This window comes from Haliotis rufescens, unplaced genomic scaffold, assembly GCF_023055435.1.
Source record: "Haliotis rufescens isolate VD_foot unplaced genomic scaffold, xgHalRufe1.0.p SCAF_1, whole genome shotgun sequence".
NCBI lineage: Eukaryota > Metazoa > Mollusca > Gastropoda > Lepetellida > Haliotidae > Haliotis > Haliotis rufescens.
Window position 1 is genome coordinate 8,575,365 of NW_025963779.1, and position 19,344 is coordinate 8,594,708.

The 19,344-nt window shown below is 36.8% G+C and overlaps 1 protein-coding gene across 6 annotated transcripts in view; it reads left to right on the forward strand.

Moving 5' to 3' along the window:
* Positions 1 to 19,344, forward strand: part of LOC124136674 (zwei Ig domain protein zig-8-like) — a 429,679-nt gene that overhangs the window by 404,163 nt on the left and 6,172 nt on the right. For 5 of the 6 annotated variants that reach the window (XM_046502651.2, XM_048401631.1, XM_048401677.1 and 2 more), the window contains 3 exons: positions 7,260 to 7,550; positions 10,959 to 11,003; positions 17,513 to 17,536. In XM_046502651.2, the coding sequence (XP_046358607.1) occupies positions 7,260 to 7,550; positions 10,959 to 11,003; positions 17,513 to 17,536 (360 nt within the window). The remainder of the gene's footprint in view (positions 1 to 7,259; positions 7,551 to 10,958; positions 11,004 to 17,512; positions 17,537 to 19,344) is intronic. The other variant, XM_046502653.2, reaches the window with a different exon arrangement.

Here is a 19,344-nt window from a genome sequence, read left to right on the forward strand (position 1 = left end):
AGTAGGAATACGGAATTCACAAAACTTCAAATTTAATAAAACATATGCATTTTTTTTATGAAGTTGATGGATATATCATCATTGTATTAACACTGTACCTGGGAAAATATGTTTCTATAATATCTATTGTATGAATTAATTAATGTACCGGTACTTGTTTTCTATTTTGGGAGAACAGTATCATTATGTAGACAATAATATTTTGTATGTATTATGGCAGTAAAAAATCTGGGCCGTTGGGTTACATTATTTATTAATGTATCTACTGGTATGTCTTGTGACAGAATCAAAACTACACAGCTAGTGGCTTATTAAGAAGAAATGCTTTGGTGGTGTTTATCTTCATGGTCCTGCTTGAAAAATAAAAGGTCAATTTATTGTCGTCTGAGACTATCAGTGGACACATTCCCCTGAATGGAACCAAAAGATCTTGTCTATTTAGAAATATCTTCTGTTCTGATTTTCGGTCTTGGTTTACTCTCCTATCTATGTCTAAACTCACAGAAATGATGTGTACCTGAAATCCTGCTTACATTGATATGTTTAACAAGCCTTGATAAATACTCTCCCCCTTCAGTAGCCTCTGCAGAAAGTCTGAACCGAACACTTCCTCTTCTATTTGTTTTGTTTTGACATCTGAACCATGAACACATCTTTGCTTCTTTCTTTGTCCTTCATTCACAATGGAACCTAGCTTCCTACAGCTTACTTACTGTTACCCTCTATATGGATCCTAAACTTTAAACATGCTTCTTCTTGCCTCATTGTCTCTTGTCTTCATCCTGTCACATATGTTGAGATTCCTCTTGTGATGATGCCAGCAGGTAGTACGTGCAGTTGCTGATTCATTCAGGTGTTAGAGAGGTGGAGGATTCGTAATGAAAAAAAAATACTAGTAATTAGGGGACATTGATGTCAGGAACTTGAAGTTGTCCCTGTATAGATTCTTTGTGTAGATAGTTCCACAAAGAAGTCTATTAAATGGGTCTTTGTTCTGGTGCCATCATTCTCTTTACCTGCCAGGAATGAGCTTCTATAGCTAGACTCTGTTTAGCTGGAATTTGATGGGGCATTTGATAGTCTTTGTTGTTTAACGCCACACTTACCAATATTACAGCTTTATAATGGCGGTCTGTAAATAATCAAGTCTGGATAAGACAATCCTATGATTGAGCATCGATCCATGCAATTGGGATAAGATGTCATGCATCAACCCAGTCAGTGAGTCTGACCACCTTGTGCTTTCAAAAGTTCTTCACATAAGATGCCATCAAAATTTATCAGCTGGAGGTTAATTTCATTTTGGTCCTCCTCTGAGATACCTGTCTGTTCATCACAATAGCAGCCCTCAGTCATCCAGAATTCTTTACCTATTGATGCTCTTTCTTGGACACTCATCCTTGGACATTGGTTGATGGTATTGAGTGTCCACTCACTGTTTCAGAACCTAGCATTTGTGGTGAATCTGGCTTAGGAAATACCTTATCATGTATGGCGTTACACCTGCTGAACTACACAGTATTTCCATCTAGCCTGTGCCAGTCACAAACTTTATCCTCAATTAGCTCCTTGACAGGTTTCTGACAGAGGAGTTGCCTTCATCTTCTTAGAGATAATACTTAGTAGGGCTTATTCATTACAGCAATATGATATTTTTCTTTGTGTGTGCATACATATATGGCCACACTCAGCAATATTTCGGCTAACTGACCGCAGCCTGTAATTAATTGAGTCTGGACCAGGCAAACCACTGATCGATATTGTAAGCAACGGTCCATGCCGTTGGGGGCACTACGACACGTAGTCAACCTACACACACAAGACTATTCCAAATTGACAAGGCAATGGACATGATTGCACTCCATTTTAGCCAGCAAATCTACCCTCTTGCACACAGATGCTACTTATATCAGTTGCTGTGCACACAAAGAAAGGGTGACAGAGCAGGTTTTCAGGTTTCTAGGAAATCATTTTAGCATCAGTCATTTTGTTGGGCATGACATGGTAAATCTTTGTGTTTACATTTTTCCACCTGCAAAGAATATGTGTATTTATGTTTGGCAAGATGAGATAACTCCCTGGTAAAAGGAATTTCCTATAAGAAGCAGGTCAAAATGAATGGTACAAATAACATGATTATACTCATACAATGTTACAGTTAAGCCTCCCCTAAACTGATAATTTCATGCTAATTGAACACTATGGACATTAAAGTATGGATTGCCATGGCACATAAAATGGCAACGCTTGCCAGAGAGAATTATTACTCTTCCAGATTGTGTGCCTCACACATGTGACTAAAACATTGCTTTAAACTACGCAGACATGTGATTAGTAAGCCAGGATTATCTTTAATACCATCTGAACGTACTACCACAATGTTATAGAGTGCTTACCTGGGTTTGTGCTCCAGATCCATTCCATCAAGGTTTCACAATAGAATAAGCATGGTTCTGTGGGTTTGTGAACCAGATTCATTCCATCAAGGTTTCAGAATAGAAAAAAGCATGGTTCTGTAGGTTTGTGAACCAGATTCATTCCATCAAGGTTTCAGAATAGAATAAGCATGGTTCTGTGGGTTTGTGATCCAGATCCATTCCATCAAGGTTTCACAATAGAGTAAGCATGGTTCTATGGGTCTGTTATCCAGATTCATTTCATCAAGGTTTCATAAAGGAATAAGCATGGTTCATTTGGTTTGTGATCCAGATTCATTCATTTAAGGTTTCAGAATAGAATAAACATGGTTCTGTGGGTTTGTGATCCAGATCCATTCCATCAAGGTTTCACAATAGAGTAAGCATGGTCCTATGGGTCTGTTATCCAGATTCATTCCATCAAGGTTTCACAATAGAAAAAGTATGGTTCTGTGGGTTTGTGATCCAGATTCATTCCATCAAGGTTTCACAATAGAATAAGCATGGTTCTGTGGGTTTGTGATCCAGATCCATTCCATCAAGGTTTCACAATAGAGTAAGCATGGTTCTATGGGTCTGTTATCCAGATTCATTCCATCAAGGTTTCAAAATTGAATAAGCATGGTTCTATGGGTTTGTGATCCAGATCCTTTCCATCAAGGTTTCAGAATGGAATAAGCATGGTTCTATGGTTTTGTGAACCAGATTCATTCCATCAAGGTTTCATAAAGGAATAAGCATGGTTCTGTGGGTTTGTGATCAAGATTCATTCCATCAAGGTTTCAAAATTGAATAAGCATGGTTCTATGGTTTTGTGAACCAGATTCATTCCATCAAGGTTTCAAAATTGAATAAGCATGGTTCTATGGGTTTGTGATCCAGATTCATTCCATCAAGGTTTCACAATAGAATAAGCATGGTTCTATGGTTTTGTGAACCAGATTCATTCCATCAAGGTTTCATAAAGGAACAAGCATGGTTCTGTGGGTTTGTGATCAATATTTATTCCATCAAGGTTTCAGAATAAAAAAACATTGTTCTGTGGGTCTGTTATCCAGATTCATTCCATCAAGGTTTCATAAAGAAATAAGCATGGTTTTGTGGGTTTGTGATCCAGACCCATTCCATCAAGGTTTCAGAATAGAAAAAGCATGGCTCTGTGAGTTTGTGAACCAGATTCATTCCATCAAGGTTTCACAATAGAATAAGCATGGTTCTATAGGTTTGTGAACCAGATCCATTCCATCAAGGTTTCAGAATAGAAAAAGCATGGCTCTGTGGGTTTGTGAACCAGATTCATTCCATCAAGGTTTCAAAATAGAATAAACATGGTTCTATGGGTTTGTGATCCAGATCCATTCCATCAAGGTTTCACAATAGAATAAGCATGGTTCTATGGGTTTGTGATCCAGATCCATTCCAACAAGGTTTCACAATAGAGTAAGCATGGTTCTATTGTTTTGTGATCCCGATCCATTCCATCAAGGTTTCACAGTAGAGTAAGCATGGTTTTATGGGTCTGTTGTCCAGATCCATTCCATCAAGGTTTCATAAAAGAGTTAGCATAGTTCTATATACATAAAGTATCTCCATCTCAATACTCAAAGCTATTACATTCTGACCAAAGTGGTACATGGTAATTAAATTATTTCCCTTTGCTGTTCTACTTCTGTCATAAAGTAGAGAACTAACTTTCTGAATTTTTAGATTAAAACCAGTTAATTCCATTTAGAATTTTTCATTGAATTTCATTAATGTTTTTGTTTATCACACATTCTTTATTTTATTTACATTACAAAATCTGTGTTCATTTCAATTTTGTCATTGTTTCACTATTATTCTTTTTGTGTTTAAACCACCTAGAAAGTGTATTATCACGAGTGACCACTGACACAGACCTCATACCTCATGTCTACCATGTTTCTTCACACACTATTCTGATAAAGAAATGCCACTGCAATTAATTTTGGCTCAGCTGGTCAAAGACCAGTAGAGTTTTTTAAATGGCACTGTGTCTGGTACTTTGCGTCTGGCTGGCTGCTGGATGGGTAAAGGTCATCAGCAAGCTCTGTTTTCAGCAGACAAGTATTTCACCAAGATGTGGCTCTTGTTTTCTGTGATTTGTAACCATGAGTCACAGCATGATCTAACAGTTAACACAGTGCCAAGCAAACTAATTTATTGCTCCAAGTTTTTACCAGCGTAAATATCATTTTCACAAATTGTATGCTGCTCGTATAATAAAATTGTTTGAAGCTGGGAAATGTAGAGTCTGTCAAAGTAATCATACAGATTTGTACATTTGCCGACAGTGGATTGGAAATTTCATTGACTAGTATCTCTGAGTGTTGCAGAACATGAAATAATCTTTGATTTTATTGATGATTAGTTTTTGTTTTTGAGGTGAATATAAAATGTCAATGCCAGAGAATAACCTTGATTATCTGCCCAATAAAATTCCATTCAGTGTAAAAGGCAAAATAGCAGTGAAAATTATATGAAAGGATCACTGAAAATCAGTGATGACACCAGGTGTTCACAAAAAGGGTTAACATGGCCTGACATACCCGTAGCACTCACCACTCACACAATTTGCATGAAAAAGTAAGTGTTTGCTTGTTTGGCGCCGCACAACAGTTCTGCCATGAGACTGTGACCTGTTAACAGACCAGATATTCAAGTGATGAACCAGAAAATCCACTGACATTAATTTTGTTGGAACTAAAATGATATGTTAATTTTGAATTAATCTTCTGTATAAAAGTGCAGAGATTCTGCTTCTTTTAAGTAAAGGTATTGAAAAGGCATTTCTATTTATATCAAATATGATACTTTAGGTTTGGAATCCTTATATGGCATTCATGTCAGTTCAACTGGCCAAAGTTCAACATCAACAAATGTATTAACACCACATTCATTTTGTTATTCTTTGTGTTAAATGTCACTGAAAAAATGATTAAATCAGACTCAGGGATCAACTGTTATGAACACCTGCAAACTAGTTCAACCTAGAAATGGATTCTTTTATTTAATAGTGATTCATAATCACATGCTCATGATATGGTCGGAATCGGACTCTGCTTTTAGCCGAACCGGACTCAGCTTTAAACAGAGATTTCTAATGATTATGGAAATGTATTTTTGTCGTTTAATTGTAATTTCATTTGTTTAGTTTAAACATATTTCCACATCACATCACAATAGTTCCTCCCCTTATTGGAAAATCAAAATATTGACATCAATGAAATATACACGTTTGTCTTTGTAACATCAATTTCAAATAAGTTCCAATATGGACGATGTTCAGTGAAACTAATATTTATCAAATTGATAGCTATAGCAGTGATAATAGCTAAGGGCGAACAGGCTTAAAAATAAAAATGATGGTATCATATGATCATTCTGATCATTCTGCCCGGTGAGCAAAAGGTTGGAGGTGCTCGGTATTAAGGGGCTTAAATAAGAACTGGTCGGCTTGGAGTCAGTATCCTGTATCTGAATGGGGTATTCATGTTAAACTGCCGCATGGGCTCAGTGGGCTAGCACTATAGTCTTGGACTCATCCAAGTACTAAGCCACACACACCCACATGTACATGCACATCGCTATATAAGTGCAAAAATCTTAAATGCAACGTCTCACCTCACCTCACCTCACCTCACCTCACCTCACCTCACCTATAAAGGTAATTCCACAAAGTGATTTTAGCACTACATTAATCATAAGCCAATCTTAAAGTATTGGAGTTACAATCATCTTAGCACTATGGCAATTGTAAGTCTATGTTAAAGTATGGACGTTAAAATCACCATGGCGCTAAGATCATTTTGTGAAACAGGCCGTGAGCTTTACTGTAAAGTGATCTGGCAACATATTAACATGACCTAGCTTTGGTCAACATAAGAAAGATGTTTGTGTGCTATATGCTTTATATGTAGTCATGTAGCTATCGGGGTGAGCTACAGACATCATGGTTGTACTTACTGAGCACATGAACGCACATTGGCATTACCGTGTTTCACCCTACACACGAACACACATTGGCATTACCGTGTTTCACCCTACACACGAACGCACATTGGCATTACCGTGTTTCACCCTACACACGAATGCACATTGGCATTACCGTGTTTCACCCTACACGAACGCACATTGGCATTACCGTGTTTCACCCTACACACGAATGCACATTGGCATTACCGTGTTTCACCCTACACGAACCCTAGCAGATTGGACATAACCATAAACGCATTGTTAGAGAGTGAAGTCACTTGCAGAAATTAACACATTGATGTGTCATATAGTCACATATTGGCTTTAGAATACTGTTTAATGTACCATCACACTATAATACACTACTTTTTCATCATCCATGTTTCTCTGGTGCGATAAGCACATGATAGTTACGATTCCTACAGATCTAAATTTTATTCATGGTTTCAGTGATGTATGTAATGAATAATAACATACTGTATGAAAACATTCTTTCAAAAGTCTATTGAAGTATATACTACTTAAGACAATTGCTTCATTTGGTTATTTCATGAATTGAAGTTTCTAGGATTTACACACCTATCTCATCATGATATGTAACAATAAGACACACTATGGAAATCAGATCTGTTAAGTTTAGACTCGTATACATAATGGTTTTATGATTTGAAATCTTTAACTGGTAAAAACATATTTCCGTGTATTATCCATGAATATATTCATGACAGTATAAAGTAAGTACAACTTATCTCTATGAATATATTCATTCAGCTTAATGTAATATAAGGACTGGATTTTTCAGTTCTTTGAATATGAATATTTCACCATCTTGTCTTAAATGTTTTTCAGCTATTTCAGTGATTGGCAGTACTTACGTGGACTATGGCGAATCAATCAAGCTGATATGTAACGCCACCGGAGGACCTCACATACCAGAGGAGATTGACTGGTTCAAGGATGGAGATAAAATAGATGCACACAAATATAAAGATATTGTTATAACAAAATATCGGTCACTGCGGTCACAGTCGATGACCAGTGAGCTCCTGGTGGACCGAAGCACCACTGACCATTCAGGAACATATATCTGCAGAAGTTCACAAGATGTCATCGCCAGCATTAAAGTCACAGTCCTTGTTGGTCAGTATACCAGTGTTAACATACATCATTGTTGTGTTTGTCAAATGTTTGTTCCTCTTTCGAACCTTCCACTATAGATATGTCCATGTAGTTTAGAAATCCCTTATATTTTGTTGTTTATTACTTAAAGACTACATACACACCATGGTCGGATACCCATTTCAAGACATTGAAATTATTGTGTTCAATCGACACATTGTGTCTGTACCAATGATAATCAGGGTTAGAATTGGTCTTCAGGAACCCATGCTAGTCGTAAGAGACCAAGCGCGGGATCGGGTGGTAAAGGTAGGTGATCATCATATCCTTGTTGCATGGATCGATGCTCATGATATCAATCACTCGATTGTCTGGTCCAGACTTATTTACAAACCAGTGTCACATAGCTGGAATATTGCTGAGTATGACGTGAAGCAACAAACAAACAGACATTGTGTCTGTGTAATAGAAAAAATCACTGTTGTATTGATATTCATTATTATATTTGAGTTATTGGACAAACTGGTGTTTGAAATATTTGACTTGTCAGGACTTCAAATTGGCTGGTAGTTCTGTGTTTGTTGGTAGCTGTATTCTTTGAATGATGAGAATTCAACTACAGAGGAGTTGTATATGCCTATCTCTGTAAGTTGGTATTAGATATAGACCTATGTTCATGGGGAGTGTGAATGCTGGAAAGCCGAGCAGTGAGAGTATCACACTGACAGCTTTGGTAAATAGATAAATCTACGGTTAAACCATATTTCCCATAGGGTCTCAAATTTAACATTTACATACAAAATTAAGACAAGGGGATAGTACCCGGTACCTAAATCACGATATGTTATAGAGTTTTAAATCACTGATGGGGCTGTCAAGTGAAATCCTTTTTTTATTTCATCCCTAGTTCATCTGACTGAAGTCAAGTGAGCTTATGTCATGGCCTCTTTGTCTTACATACAGCATCCAGCTTCCAACATGTGTCGTCCGGTGTAACATCAAACCACTGAACCATTAAAGCTAAAACTTCACATACATGTTATGAAGTTTGGTATATGTGTTTGTTATTATTGGGGTTCAACAAATATGTTCCATTATTCATGATATTTATAAGATTGACTTTGATTTGACCAATTTGCGTTTGACCATGCTCCTAAATTCTCTCAAAATACATTTCCGTGTTCTCTAAGCATTACCTCCCTAGAAACCACTTAAGCTTGTCCATGAATCTGAAACCTAATACATGCTTGTTCCCACAAATAATGTTCAAATGTCCTACATTTGTTCAAGATGTTTGAATCCTATTGACAATATGGCTGCCATGGCAGCCATTTTGAAAAATCTCTTTATGGCAGTACTCAGTCATTATATTTTTCAAAATGTAATTAAATTTGATATGTGTGCAGTTAGTAGTGGTGATGAACATATGTGTTCCGTTTTTCTAGATATTTTCAATGTTGACCTTTATTTCACCTTTGAGCTTTGGCATTGCCCCCAAATTCTCTCAAAATGCAAAGTCTCCCCAGGAACCACTTGACCAATGAAGCTGTAAGTTCACATACTTGTTCCCACCATGGAAGACACCTGAAATTGTTCATGAGGTTGCAATCAGATTTCAATATCTATTTAAGAAAATAAATCTATTTGTGGCCATTACTTTGCCATTTTTATTTAAAATGTAATGAAATTTGGTCGTGGTTAAGATTGTTGTTGGATTCAATACAATATGTTCTGGATTTTTTTTCAAATTTGTTTTTATTTTGACCTTGTTTTGACTATGCACTTACATTATCTCAAAATACTTCTTCTCCTCTGTGGGAACTAATTGAAACTGATGGAGCTGAACTTTGGCATGTATGTTTCTCATTACAGTAATATATTTTGTTCAGATCATTAGATTTTAGTGTTTATGCAGAAAGTATTTGAATCTGAATGCTGACAGCAACTTTTGTTTTGTCCATTCTTGTTGACATTTTAAACTATTTATTCCATATCCAGGTGAGCTACAGTGACATGGCACTATTTTTTGTTTTTTAAATTGGCCAGAAGAGATTGCTACACACAATATTACTAATTGTGAAAGATACACGTCATAGGTAAAACTCATTTGATGGTAATTGGCAATGCAGCTTTTCCTCATCGTGTCAATGCAAAAGCTTGAAGAAAATATGTACACACACACACACACACACACACACACACACACACACACACACACACACACACACACACACACACACACACATATAAAGCTTACAAAAATGTTTCACTGAGCAATGTTAATGTAAATGCGTCTATTTCTCTTCTTTCTTTTCTGTCATGAACTGTATCAATTATGAGCATACTAGTGAATCTATTCCAGATTACGATAAAGGTGTTATGAGAAAAATTAATGTTAAAACTAAACAACTCTGAATCATGTTCAATTCTCATGCACAATAGGACACCCTCCCTGTGTTACTTAATACAAGCTAGGAATGAACCAAGGTGACTAGGCAGTGCAGTCCCAAGAATAAAATCAAGCTACCCCTTTATGTTAATATCCTCCTATGGACCCAGTGGAGATCCAGGGCTAGAATAGTTCCCTAGAAACCTTATCCTGGTCGGAAGAGGTGACCAAATTGATCAAGTGGTCATGTTTTATGATTTGGGTGATAGCACTTGTTCGTACCTCGATGGCTTGGATCGTTGCTCACAATATCGATCAGTGGTTTGTCTGGTCCAGACTCGGTTACATGCCACCGTCATATAGCTGGAATATTGCTGAGTGTGATGGTACGGAAGAAACAAACAAACCTAGTATGGATAAAAACATAGCCACACACCTTGTAATTGCCTGACTTGGATGTCATATATCATGGACTCTCCAGACCAGAATTATGAAGAATATATACCACCACCACCAAGAGTGTTCGAAAGCCTGTACTTCAGAATCCTACATGTCATGGTTTCTGTGCAGACATTAAACAGCTCATAAATCATCTCTAAGAGAATTACCAACAAACCAACAATGTAAATAAGATATGTTTTTATGATAAACATGATACTCCAAATATACAAATGTCAATGGGAGTATCCAATAAAAAAATATTCTCTGTTGATAACAAAAAGTTTTTGCAGAAATGATCTTTTCCCCATTGGCCTTTTATAGTATCAACATGGGATTCTTTCCAATGAGTTCTAATGAAAAGGCTTTGTCAACACTAAGCAGCATTAAACATGCCAGCAATGTGTAATATTTTAGAAGAGGTATTGCTAATGGCACCCATTACTAAAAAAGCAACAAGACTTCATTTTATTAAACGGATAAATATTACTGAAATGCAAATGCCCACATTGTATTTGAATTAGGAAATTGTAAATCAAATACAAATAAAAAGTAATATCCTAGGATATGTATTTGACAGTATTTTGTCAATTTTATTGTAGAACCAACAATACTAGAACGATTTCAACGGAAATCAAATTATAGCAGTGAGTATTTTGTCATTGGTCGGCACATTTGGAATTGCACTGTCTTTGCTTTTGAATCTTGTTTTGTTTCATTTTTTCTGGTCAATGGAGGAAGATCATTTTGAAGTGCAATTTCAATCTGAACCATGCTAGCTATGATATAGGTAGTGGATGTAAGTTAATTTGCATTTGTTTATTTGTCCTAGTCTTATGTTTGCACCTCTGTGTTATTGCCTACTGTTGCACCATTGAAATATTTCCATAATACGTGATAAATCCAAAATATCTGTATTACAATCATTGTATGGTGTCCTTTGTTTGTCTGACACTGGTTCAGTATCTGTTGGGTAGTTGGAAGGGATTGTCACATTAGGATCCAGAAGAGTGACAGTACTGACAATTAATGTATCCTGTGGCTTACTCTGAAAGCAGAGAATGCTATCTTCAAGGCCTGTTCCACAAAGCAATGTTAGAGCTATTGGGAAGTACTATAAAGCTTTGAACAGTAGTTCAGTTATATCATGGCATGTCAGCTTAATATGTATGAAAGGCAAAAGGTTATGCAGGTTTTGGACATTTGTCTTGTTGGTTAAACTCACAGCACATATGCTGACTGACCATTATTAAAATAAGGCAGATGTGAACCACGACCAGATGATCCTGACATGGCAAATGGATACAACTGCGCAGTGAAGACCACTTGACCACCCCTTTGTGATGTGACTCTTGTAACTACTACAACTTGAACACTGACATATGGAATCAGTGCTCCAAGGTTATTCCGCCGATCAGTAAAGTAAGATCTAATCCATCAGCATAGGAAACAAGATGGGATAAATGATTAGGTGGAGAGTAAGATGGCAATACTTTGCCTGGACAATGATACTGTACAATGTTCAACACAAGCCTGTAAGTTTTATACAGCGTGTCAGTGAAGATCCTGTTTCTGACAAGGATTTATTACGATGTCTGGCCCTATTGGTCCTTTGTGTTCAAGAGTGGTAGGTACTCAAGTCAAATGGTCTCATTTGCAAACCAAACAGTTTAGTAAGTTATTGCTAACTTAAAATACAGGCAGATCATGAATTCTGAATAACAACTGTGTCCTTTACTATCGTTAGTGGTTTCATGTCTATCACTGTCATGGACAAATTAGTTTATTATTCCTAAGAGATAAATGTGAGTTGCAAAACTGAAGAAGCAAACTATTTATATTGACAGTATGTTTGAAATCACTAGTTTGGTGGTTTAAACAGAATTTTCCTCACAGCAAGTTATTTTCCTGAGGTCAGCTAACTCTTATGTACTCTATGGTGCATAGCTGTGTAGAGTTGCATCCCCTAGCTTTACCAGGATCTGCTGACCATGGATTTGACTTATAATAATTCCTCATCTTTAAGCACTGTACTTGTGTGTATATCCACCTAGGCCATTCTACAAAGATGATCTGATGATCGGAATTCCCATACATAGACTTCCAACAGTCATAGCACTATAAGCTTGTGGGAAGAAAACCAAAAGAAAACCAAAAGACCCTGTTCCACAAAGCGATCTTAGCGCTATGACCATTGTAAGCCTATGTTAAACTATTGTAGTAACGATCACCTTAGCGCTAAGATCGCTTTGTGGAACAGGGTCTTTTGGTTTTCTTTTGATTTTCTTCCCACAAGCTGACATGCAGTGATAAATCTGAAATATTGTTCAAAGCAGTGGTACATGTAGCGTATCTGGTGTGTCTTTACAGGATCAGTGTAATGGTTGCCAGAGTCAGTCCAGTCTAGGGACACAACTATGCTAGTGCCAAGCTGTTTGACTAAAATGTTCATGATGTTGTCTGGTTCTGGTGTATGTGATTCTTGTTCATATTGTGGCTTTTTTTCATAAGTTTGGTCTTGTCATAGAAAGCATGTCAGCCCGATTGGAGCCCAAGGTCAAATCCAAGGCAATTTAATGTCCCCTTGTTTATACAAATTTTGGTGTTAAGCAAATTGTTCAAAATCCTGTGGTCTGAAGTAGATCCATGTTTTGTTTAAAAGTGTTGTATGCTGCCTGTGTTCACAAAGTTACATAGGTAGGAAGGGAGGGGGAAGAGGCAACTAAAATGACATAACCAGCGTGACATCAACACCAACTCACTATCATGATCTTGCTGAGGGTGTGAAGGTCAGACAAAATACCATAATGACAATACATCTTGATCCACAAACTACCTTTAAGCTGTATCAGTTATCTCTTCTCTAGTTGCAAGCTCATCATGATTGACATTGATGGATGTGTGTTTGTCAAATTGTGTTTGATAAAGATGCCACTTTTGTTCAATTTTAAGACTTTAAAAATCAAGTTCATATTTGCTTCCCAGAAGTCTGACATAGGGATTTGAAAAATGGGCAGTCATGAAAGATCAATATGTTGAAAACTAACATAAGAATTATTTCTGTGAGTACAACTGAAGATATATGAAATTAATATCCAATTATTGGATGGAACTTCTTTTAGTTTCTTAAACCTAAGGGCCATATTTCATAAAGATGCTAATTTGCTAATCTCTTTTCATTCCATTACATGACTTCTAATTCAATTAGTGCATGTTTGATATTCCCTTAACAAGCCACAAGGCCAGATGACTTATGCAAGAGCTGTTCAATGATTAGATTGGATGAACAACCAGTAAAAGATAAATTTAACATTCAAGTACGTCAGTCTGGCGCCAGAAATTGGCATCAAGATCAGGTTGAGTATTTTTAACCCAGTCCATCCTCACTTTTCCATTCTTCCACCATCCCTACTCAAACACTCCCTTTCCTCCTCAAACACCCCTCCCTACTCAAACACCTCTACTCAACCCCCCCCCCCCCCCCCTCCCTAATCAAACACCTGTCTACTCAAACACCCCTCCCTACTCAAACACAACTCCCTACTCAAACACCCCTCCCTACTCAAACACCACTCCCTACTCAAACACCACTCCCTACTCAAGCACCCCTCCTTACTGAAACACACCTCCCTGCTCAACAACCCCACCTTCTCATACGTCCCTCACTACTCAAACACCCCTCCCACTCAAACACCCCTCCCACTCATACACCCCACCCCACTCAAATACTCCTCCACACTCCAAACACCTCTCTCCACACTCAAACACCTCTCCCACTCATACACCCACTCCTCACTCATACACCTCTCCCCACTCAAACAACCCTCCCCCACTCATACACCCCTTCCTACTTATACGCCTCACTCCATTCTTACATCCCTCCCCACTCAAACACCCACTCCTCACTCATACAGCCACTCCGCACTCATACACCTCTCCCCAAACACCATTCCCCACTCGTACACCACTCCAAACTCAAACAACCCTCCCCCACTCATGCACGCCTCCCAACTCAAACGCCCCTCCCCCACTCGTACACCCCTCCCCCACTCATACACCCCTCCCAACTCAAACACCCCTCCCCAATCATACACCCACTCCTCACTCATACACCAGCTCTTCACTGACTCTATCAGAATAATATAGTGTCCCTTTCTCTTTTTTGCTGTTCCCAAATCTTGCGGAGTCTGTAAATATTGTTAACAATGTCCTGGAGGAATTGGATCAAATTAGTCCAGACTGATTGCCTAGATAGTCTGCACTAGGACTGCACAGCTATGTCTTCTTGATATCAATATGCTTTGGACGTGATGAAATTACAGCCCATAGTTGGGAAATATGACCAGAATACTCCCATAGCCTCTTCAACAAGTAGTGACATGGCTGGCTGCAGATAACGTACCGGGCCAACCACACAGGCTGATAATATACTCAAACAAATACTCTAATTTGATATACAGATTTCATTAAGTCTTTTTCACTTGTGCAATCTTGTTTCTAAAGCAAATGTTGACATAAAATGTCAGCAGGATTATCAGTTTGTAATTACTGACAATAATAAAATATTTATAGCCCAGTATAAAGCACCAGGCTTCTCTACAAAGAGGGCTATGCTGACAGCTCATTGCATTATTACCCTGGTCAACTGGTAAGTGGATATTAAGACTGCAGTCTCAGTTCCATGGTGGGTACAGGTACACAAACCTCAGCATCGTAATCACATTTCTGCCTCATTTTTGGTTTTATGGGGGTAAGACTTTTTCTTTCTTACCTCCACACTGATCTCTACTCCATGTTATTTTCATAATATATAAATATGTATCTTTAAGATAACTCAAATGTTATATTTAGATTGATATTTGTCTACATAACAGAAGATATCAACCATAACTGGTTGTACAGTAAACTACGTTTATAACAAACACGCTTATTACGAAACAGGATATTACGAACTTAATTTTTGATCCAGACATTTGCTGTATAGATGTTGTATATATGCTTATAACGAACTATGTTATAACAAACTAAAATTAGTTTTCCATTTGATTTTGTTTTATCTATAGTGTACTGTATTTTCCATTTAAAGCCACGTACAGTAAACTATGTTTATAACTGGTGCTGACAAACCTAGAAACATAATTGGGGTGAAACGGGATTCGAACCCATGATCATAGGTTCCTGGCATGCCAAAGGGAGGCAACTAAACACAGCGAATTGCAGCATCTTATATGACTGGGCCGCCTGTGCCCTCTGAACATTACAAGAAGCAGAGTTAATATCAATGATCATTTATTTGCTACTAAAACAGTAAAGCTATGTGCAGTATAGTCACAGTTGACATGAGATTTATACATGTCGATCAAATACACCTTACACATGCATAAACAAGTAAGCAATCTTTATATAATCTAAAAATTGGTAATAAGGTAAAACAATATTTAATATGAATAATATTTTTGTTAAAAGAAATTTTCATGAACCGTCAAAAATGTATGGCTATGTTTGTAAAGAAGATAATGTTTATTTATCATTATCCAAAACACATCGTGTTGAGATATTTATGATGATTTTGTTCATACTGAATATAGTGGTTGTGGTACGTTCTATATATGACTCAGTCATAGGTTTGTGTTGAACACACATAAGTCACAGAATGTCTTTTTCATGCTTTATGAAACAGAAACATTCCCTTATATAGTTTCATACCCTTGTATAGAATCATACCCTTATATAGTTTCCTGTAGACTTTATTCTTTTCCCAGTTCGGTGAGATTAATATTGTTTTGTTGGTGTTTTGAATTTTGTCTTTACTATTCCAGTTATGCCAAGGAGTAGTATATCTGTTAGGACTTGTAAAAAAAGTTTGAGAATAATAATTGATTTTATATAAAGGTAAATATCCTGATGGAAAGAAGTAAGGGAACTAAGAATATTGCTGAAAATTATTTACTGTTGTGCTCAATAAGAAAGGTTTATGTAAAAGAAGTATGTCACTAAATCATATGTTAGTATGTGAGGTGTTCTCTACATTGACTAGTATCTCTTGTTATCTGACCCATGAAGATTCCAGGGTAGAATAGGTCTTCAGCAACCAACGCTTGCCGTAAAAGGCGACTATGCTTGTTGTAAGAGGCGACTCAAGGGATCAGGTGGTCAGGCTCGCTGACTTGGTTGATGCATAGTATCGATCCCAATTGCGTGGATCGATGCTCATGATATTAATCACTGGACTGCCTGGTCCAGACTCGATTATTTACAGACCGCCGTCATATCTGGAATATTGCTAAGTGCATCATTAAACAACAAACCAACCATTAACTCTTGTTATCTGGACATTTTATTCCTATCACCTTTTGAAGGAAGTCCAGTTATTCAGCATCAATGTTGTGTTCTTCTGATCAGGGGGGCACGGATGGCCCAGTCGTCTAAGGCGCCGCGATTCGCTGTGCAGAATTGCACGCCAGAAACCTATGATTGTGGTTTCAAATCCTGGTTCACCCCGATTATGTTTCTAGGTTTGTCAGCACCAAACCCGTGCTCGTGGGTTTTACTGAAGTGGTAAACGTCTGAGACCTGCATCACTTCGGGCTTTCCTCCCACATTAAGCTGACACGCCGCGATATGACTGGAATACTGTTCAAAGTGGCGTTAAACCCAACTCACTCACTCACTCACTCACTCACTCACTCTTCTGATCAGTGCAGAGATGCATTTAGATATGAATATCACCTATAAGAATATTCATATTATCAGCATCTCTTTGGGAATCCCTTGTCCTTTAATAGGAAAGAAAAATAATAAATAAGTACTTCTTGCCAACTGCATCCACAGACCTTGATTATCCTCAGACAGGGCCAGTGTGGCATTTTGGGGGATCTTTTTCATTTTCTGTGGTTCATGGTTCCATTTTAGTCATGTGATAATTCAGATGATAAGACCATGCTAGGAAAGCTTCAACTCTTGCCTTTAGCAGAGATTTCTTATGAATGTGGCAAGGGTTTTCTTGCTTTTATTATTATCATTATTATTATTATTATTATTATTACTATTATTATTCAACAATGGCTGAACATAACATGCAGTTACATCCCCAAGAAGAATGTTATATCTATACCATGATTCATTTTTGTACTCTATGTAATTTCTTTCATTTCAGCTGATACAACAAATGTAAAACGTGGTAAGTACATGTTTTTGTTCCTTCGTTTTTTTCAATGAATTACGCATGCAGTCATGAATCACGGAAATAAAACCTGTGTCAGCACATTTTATGCACTTTTTGTAAGAAATACGCAATAGCTTTCAATCGATAATTCAATATTGGACATCCATTGTTGAGTAGTAATTATAACAATTCTACACACATACTGAATGCATATCCTATTTATTTCTCCAACTTGATTCAGAATGTAGCCATATAGAATTATGAATGTAATTTGAACTTTTTTTTTATGTCAACTTCGTCTGTTGTTTATTCTGTTTATTTTCTCCAAACAGTGTCCATAATACTGTCTGTAACATGAAACCTTTGCATGTTTTTTTCTAGTTGTTTTTCTTATAAAAGTTGAAGTTTATTTATAAAGATTGAAATTCAGTGAAATGCCAAATGAAAATATTTTTGAGGAATATTTTTCTTCATGAATAGTATTTGATACAAGTATTGATTATCATGTTTTTCAAATATGGAGACATTGTTGACTTATGGATTTGAAATTCTTTATTCTTTGAAAGTGACATTACGGTACAAGTTCTTGTTATTGTTAGCCAAGTCTTCATTGATACTGTTGATAAGTATTTTCAGTATTGATTAATGTAAGTTATATACTACAGTTATCAACCATTAATTCTCTTAGCAAACTATTTTGTTGCATCCTACTGGCTGAGAAACATTTAGGTCCTCTGTCACAGATGTAACACTATAATGATGCACAGTTTCATAGCAATGCAAATTATCAATATATTTATCAATATGATGTTGCCGAACCATTTTGAATTAATGAACCATGAACTTTTTAAAAACATGTTTTAAAATGAAAATGGTAACAAGAAAGTAGACTATATTAACGTACATTAATAGATTACAAGTGAAACATAAGCATATTTATTCTGGTAAAAATATCAAACATAGCCACAACTTTATTTATTATTTAGGTCACCAAAAATGGCCAAAAATAGTATCTTTGAATGTATAATAAGAGTTACCACCCTTGGTGCCATCAACATGTCTCCAATATGTATCAGTTCATAGAGCCAATGTGAATTGCTACAGACCATAACACAATTTTAACTGGCACAACTCATCCCTACATCCCCCCAGCTTACTGTATATCCTAGGGACCCTCAGCCAGTATATTCTTGGAATATCAATCCATTTTCTGTAACATGTATTCTTTAGAGATTATGGCAGCAATGGACAGTGCAGTCTGTGGGCCTGAACCTTCATTCTATCAGAGCTTTCACTGCCACATGGAAGTCTCTGTCTGTAGAAACAGAATGTAGTGATAAAGTGATGAAGATTTCTGTTGATGATGGCAAATAGGAACCATATTGAGCAAGGAAATGTATCACAGGGGATCATCCCTAAAGCTGTATGTCATAATTTCTTATCAGATTTAAGCAAGTACTGAAATATCAAGGTTTATCTTAGATATATTTCAAAGAAATGTTCAGAAATAAAGATCTTTTTATAGATTTTCTGCAATGCATTATTTTTTCTTTTACTCTAGAAATTGTCAGCTTTAATCAGTTATGGGTCATAAATTCAGTATGAAGTAAATGTAAATAAAACAATATGCTCTTGGAATTGATATCTTTAATGTTTTCTGCTGTTGTTAACTAGCCTCTGGAGGCTTTGGTGTATTAGCTGTGTTTCAAAGGCATTCCAGTTGATAAATCTCAGTAAGGTCATGTAATGTTATTGCTGAGGTATAGACGAGGATGAGTAATTGCTATACACTATTCCATTTGTTCTGTCACAGGCACAATTAC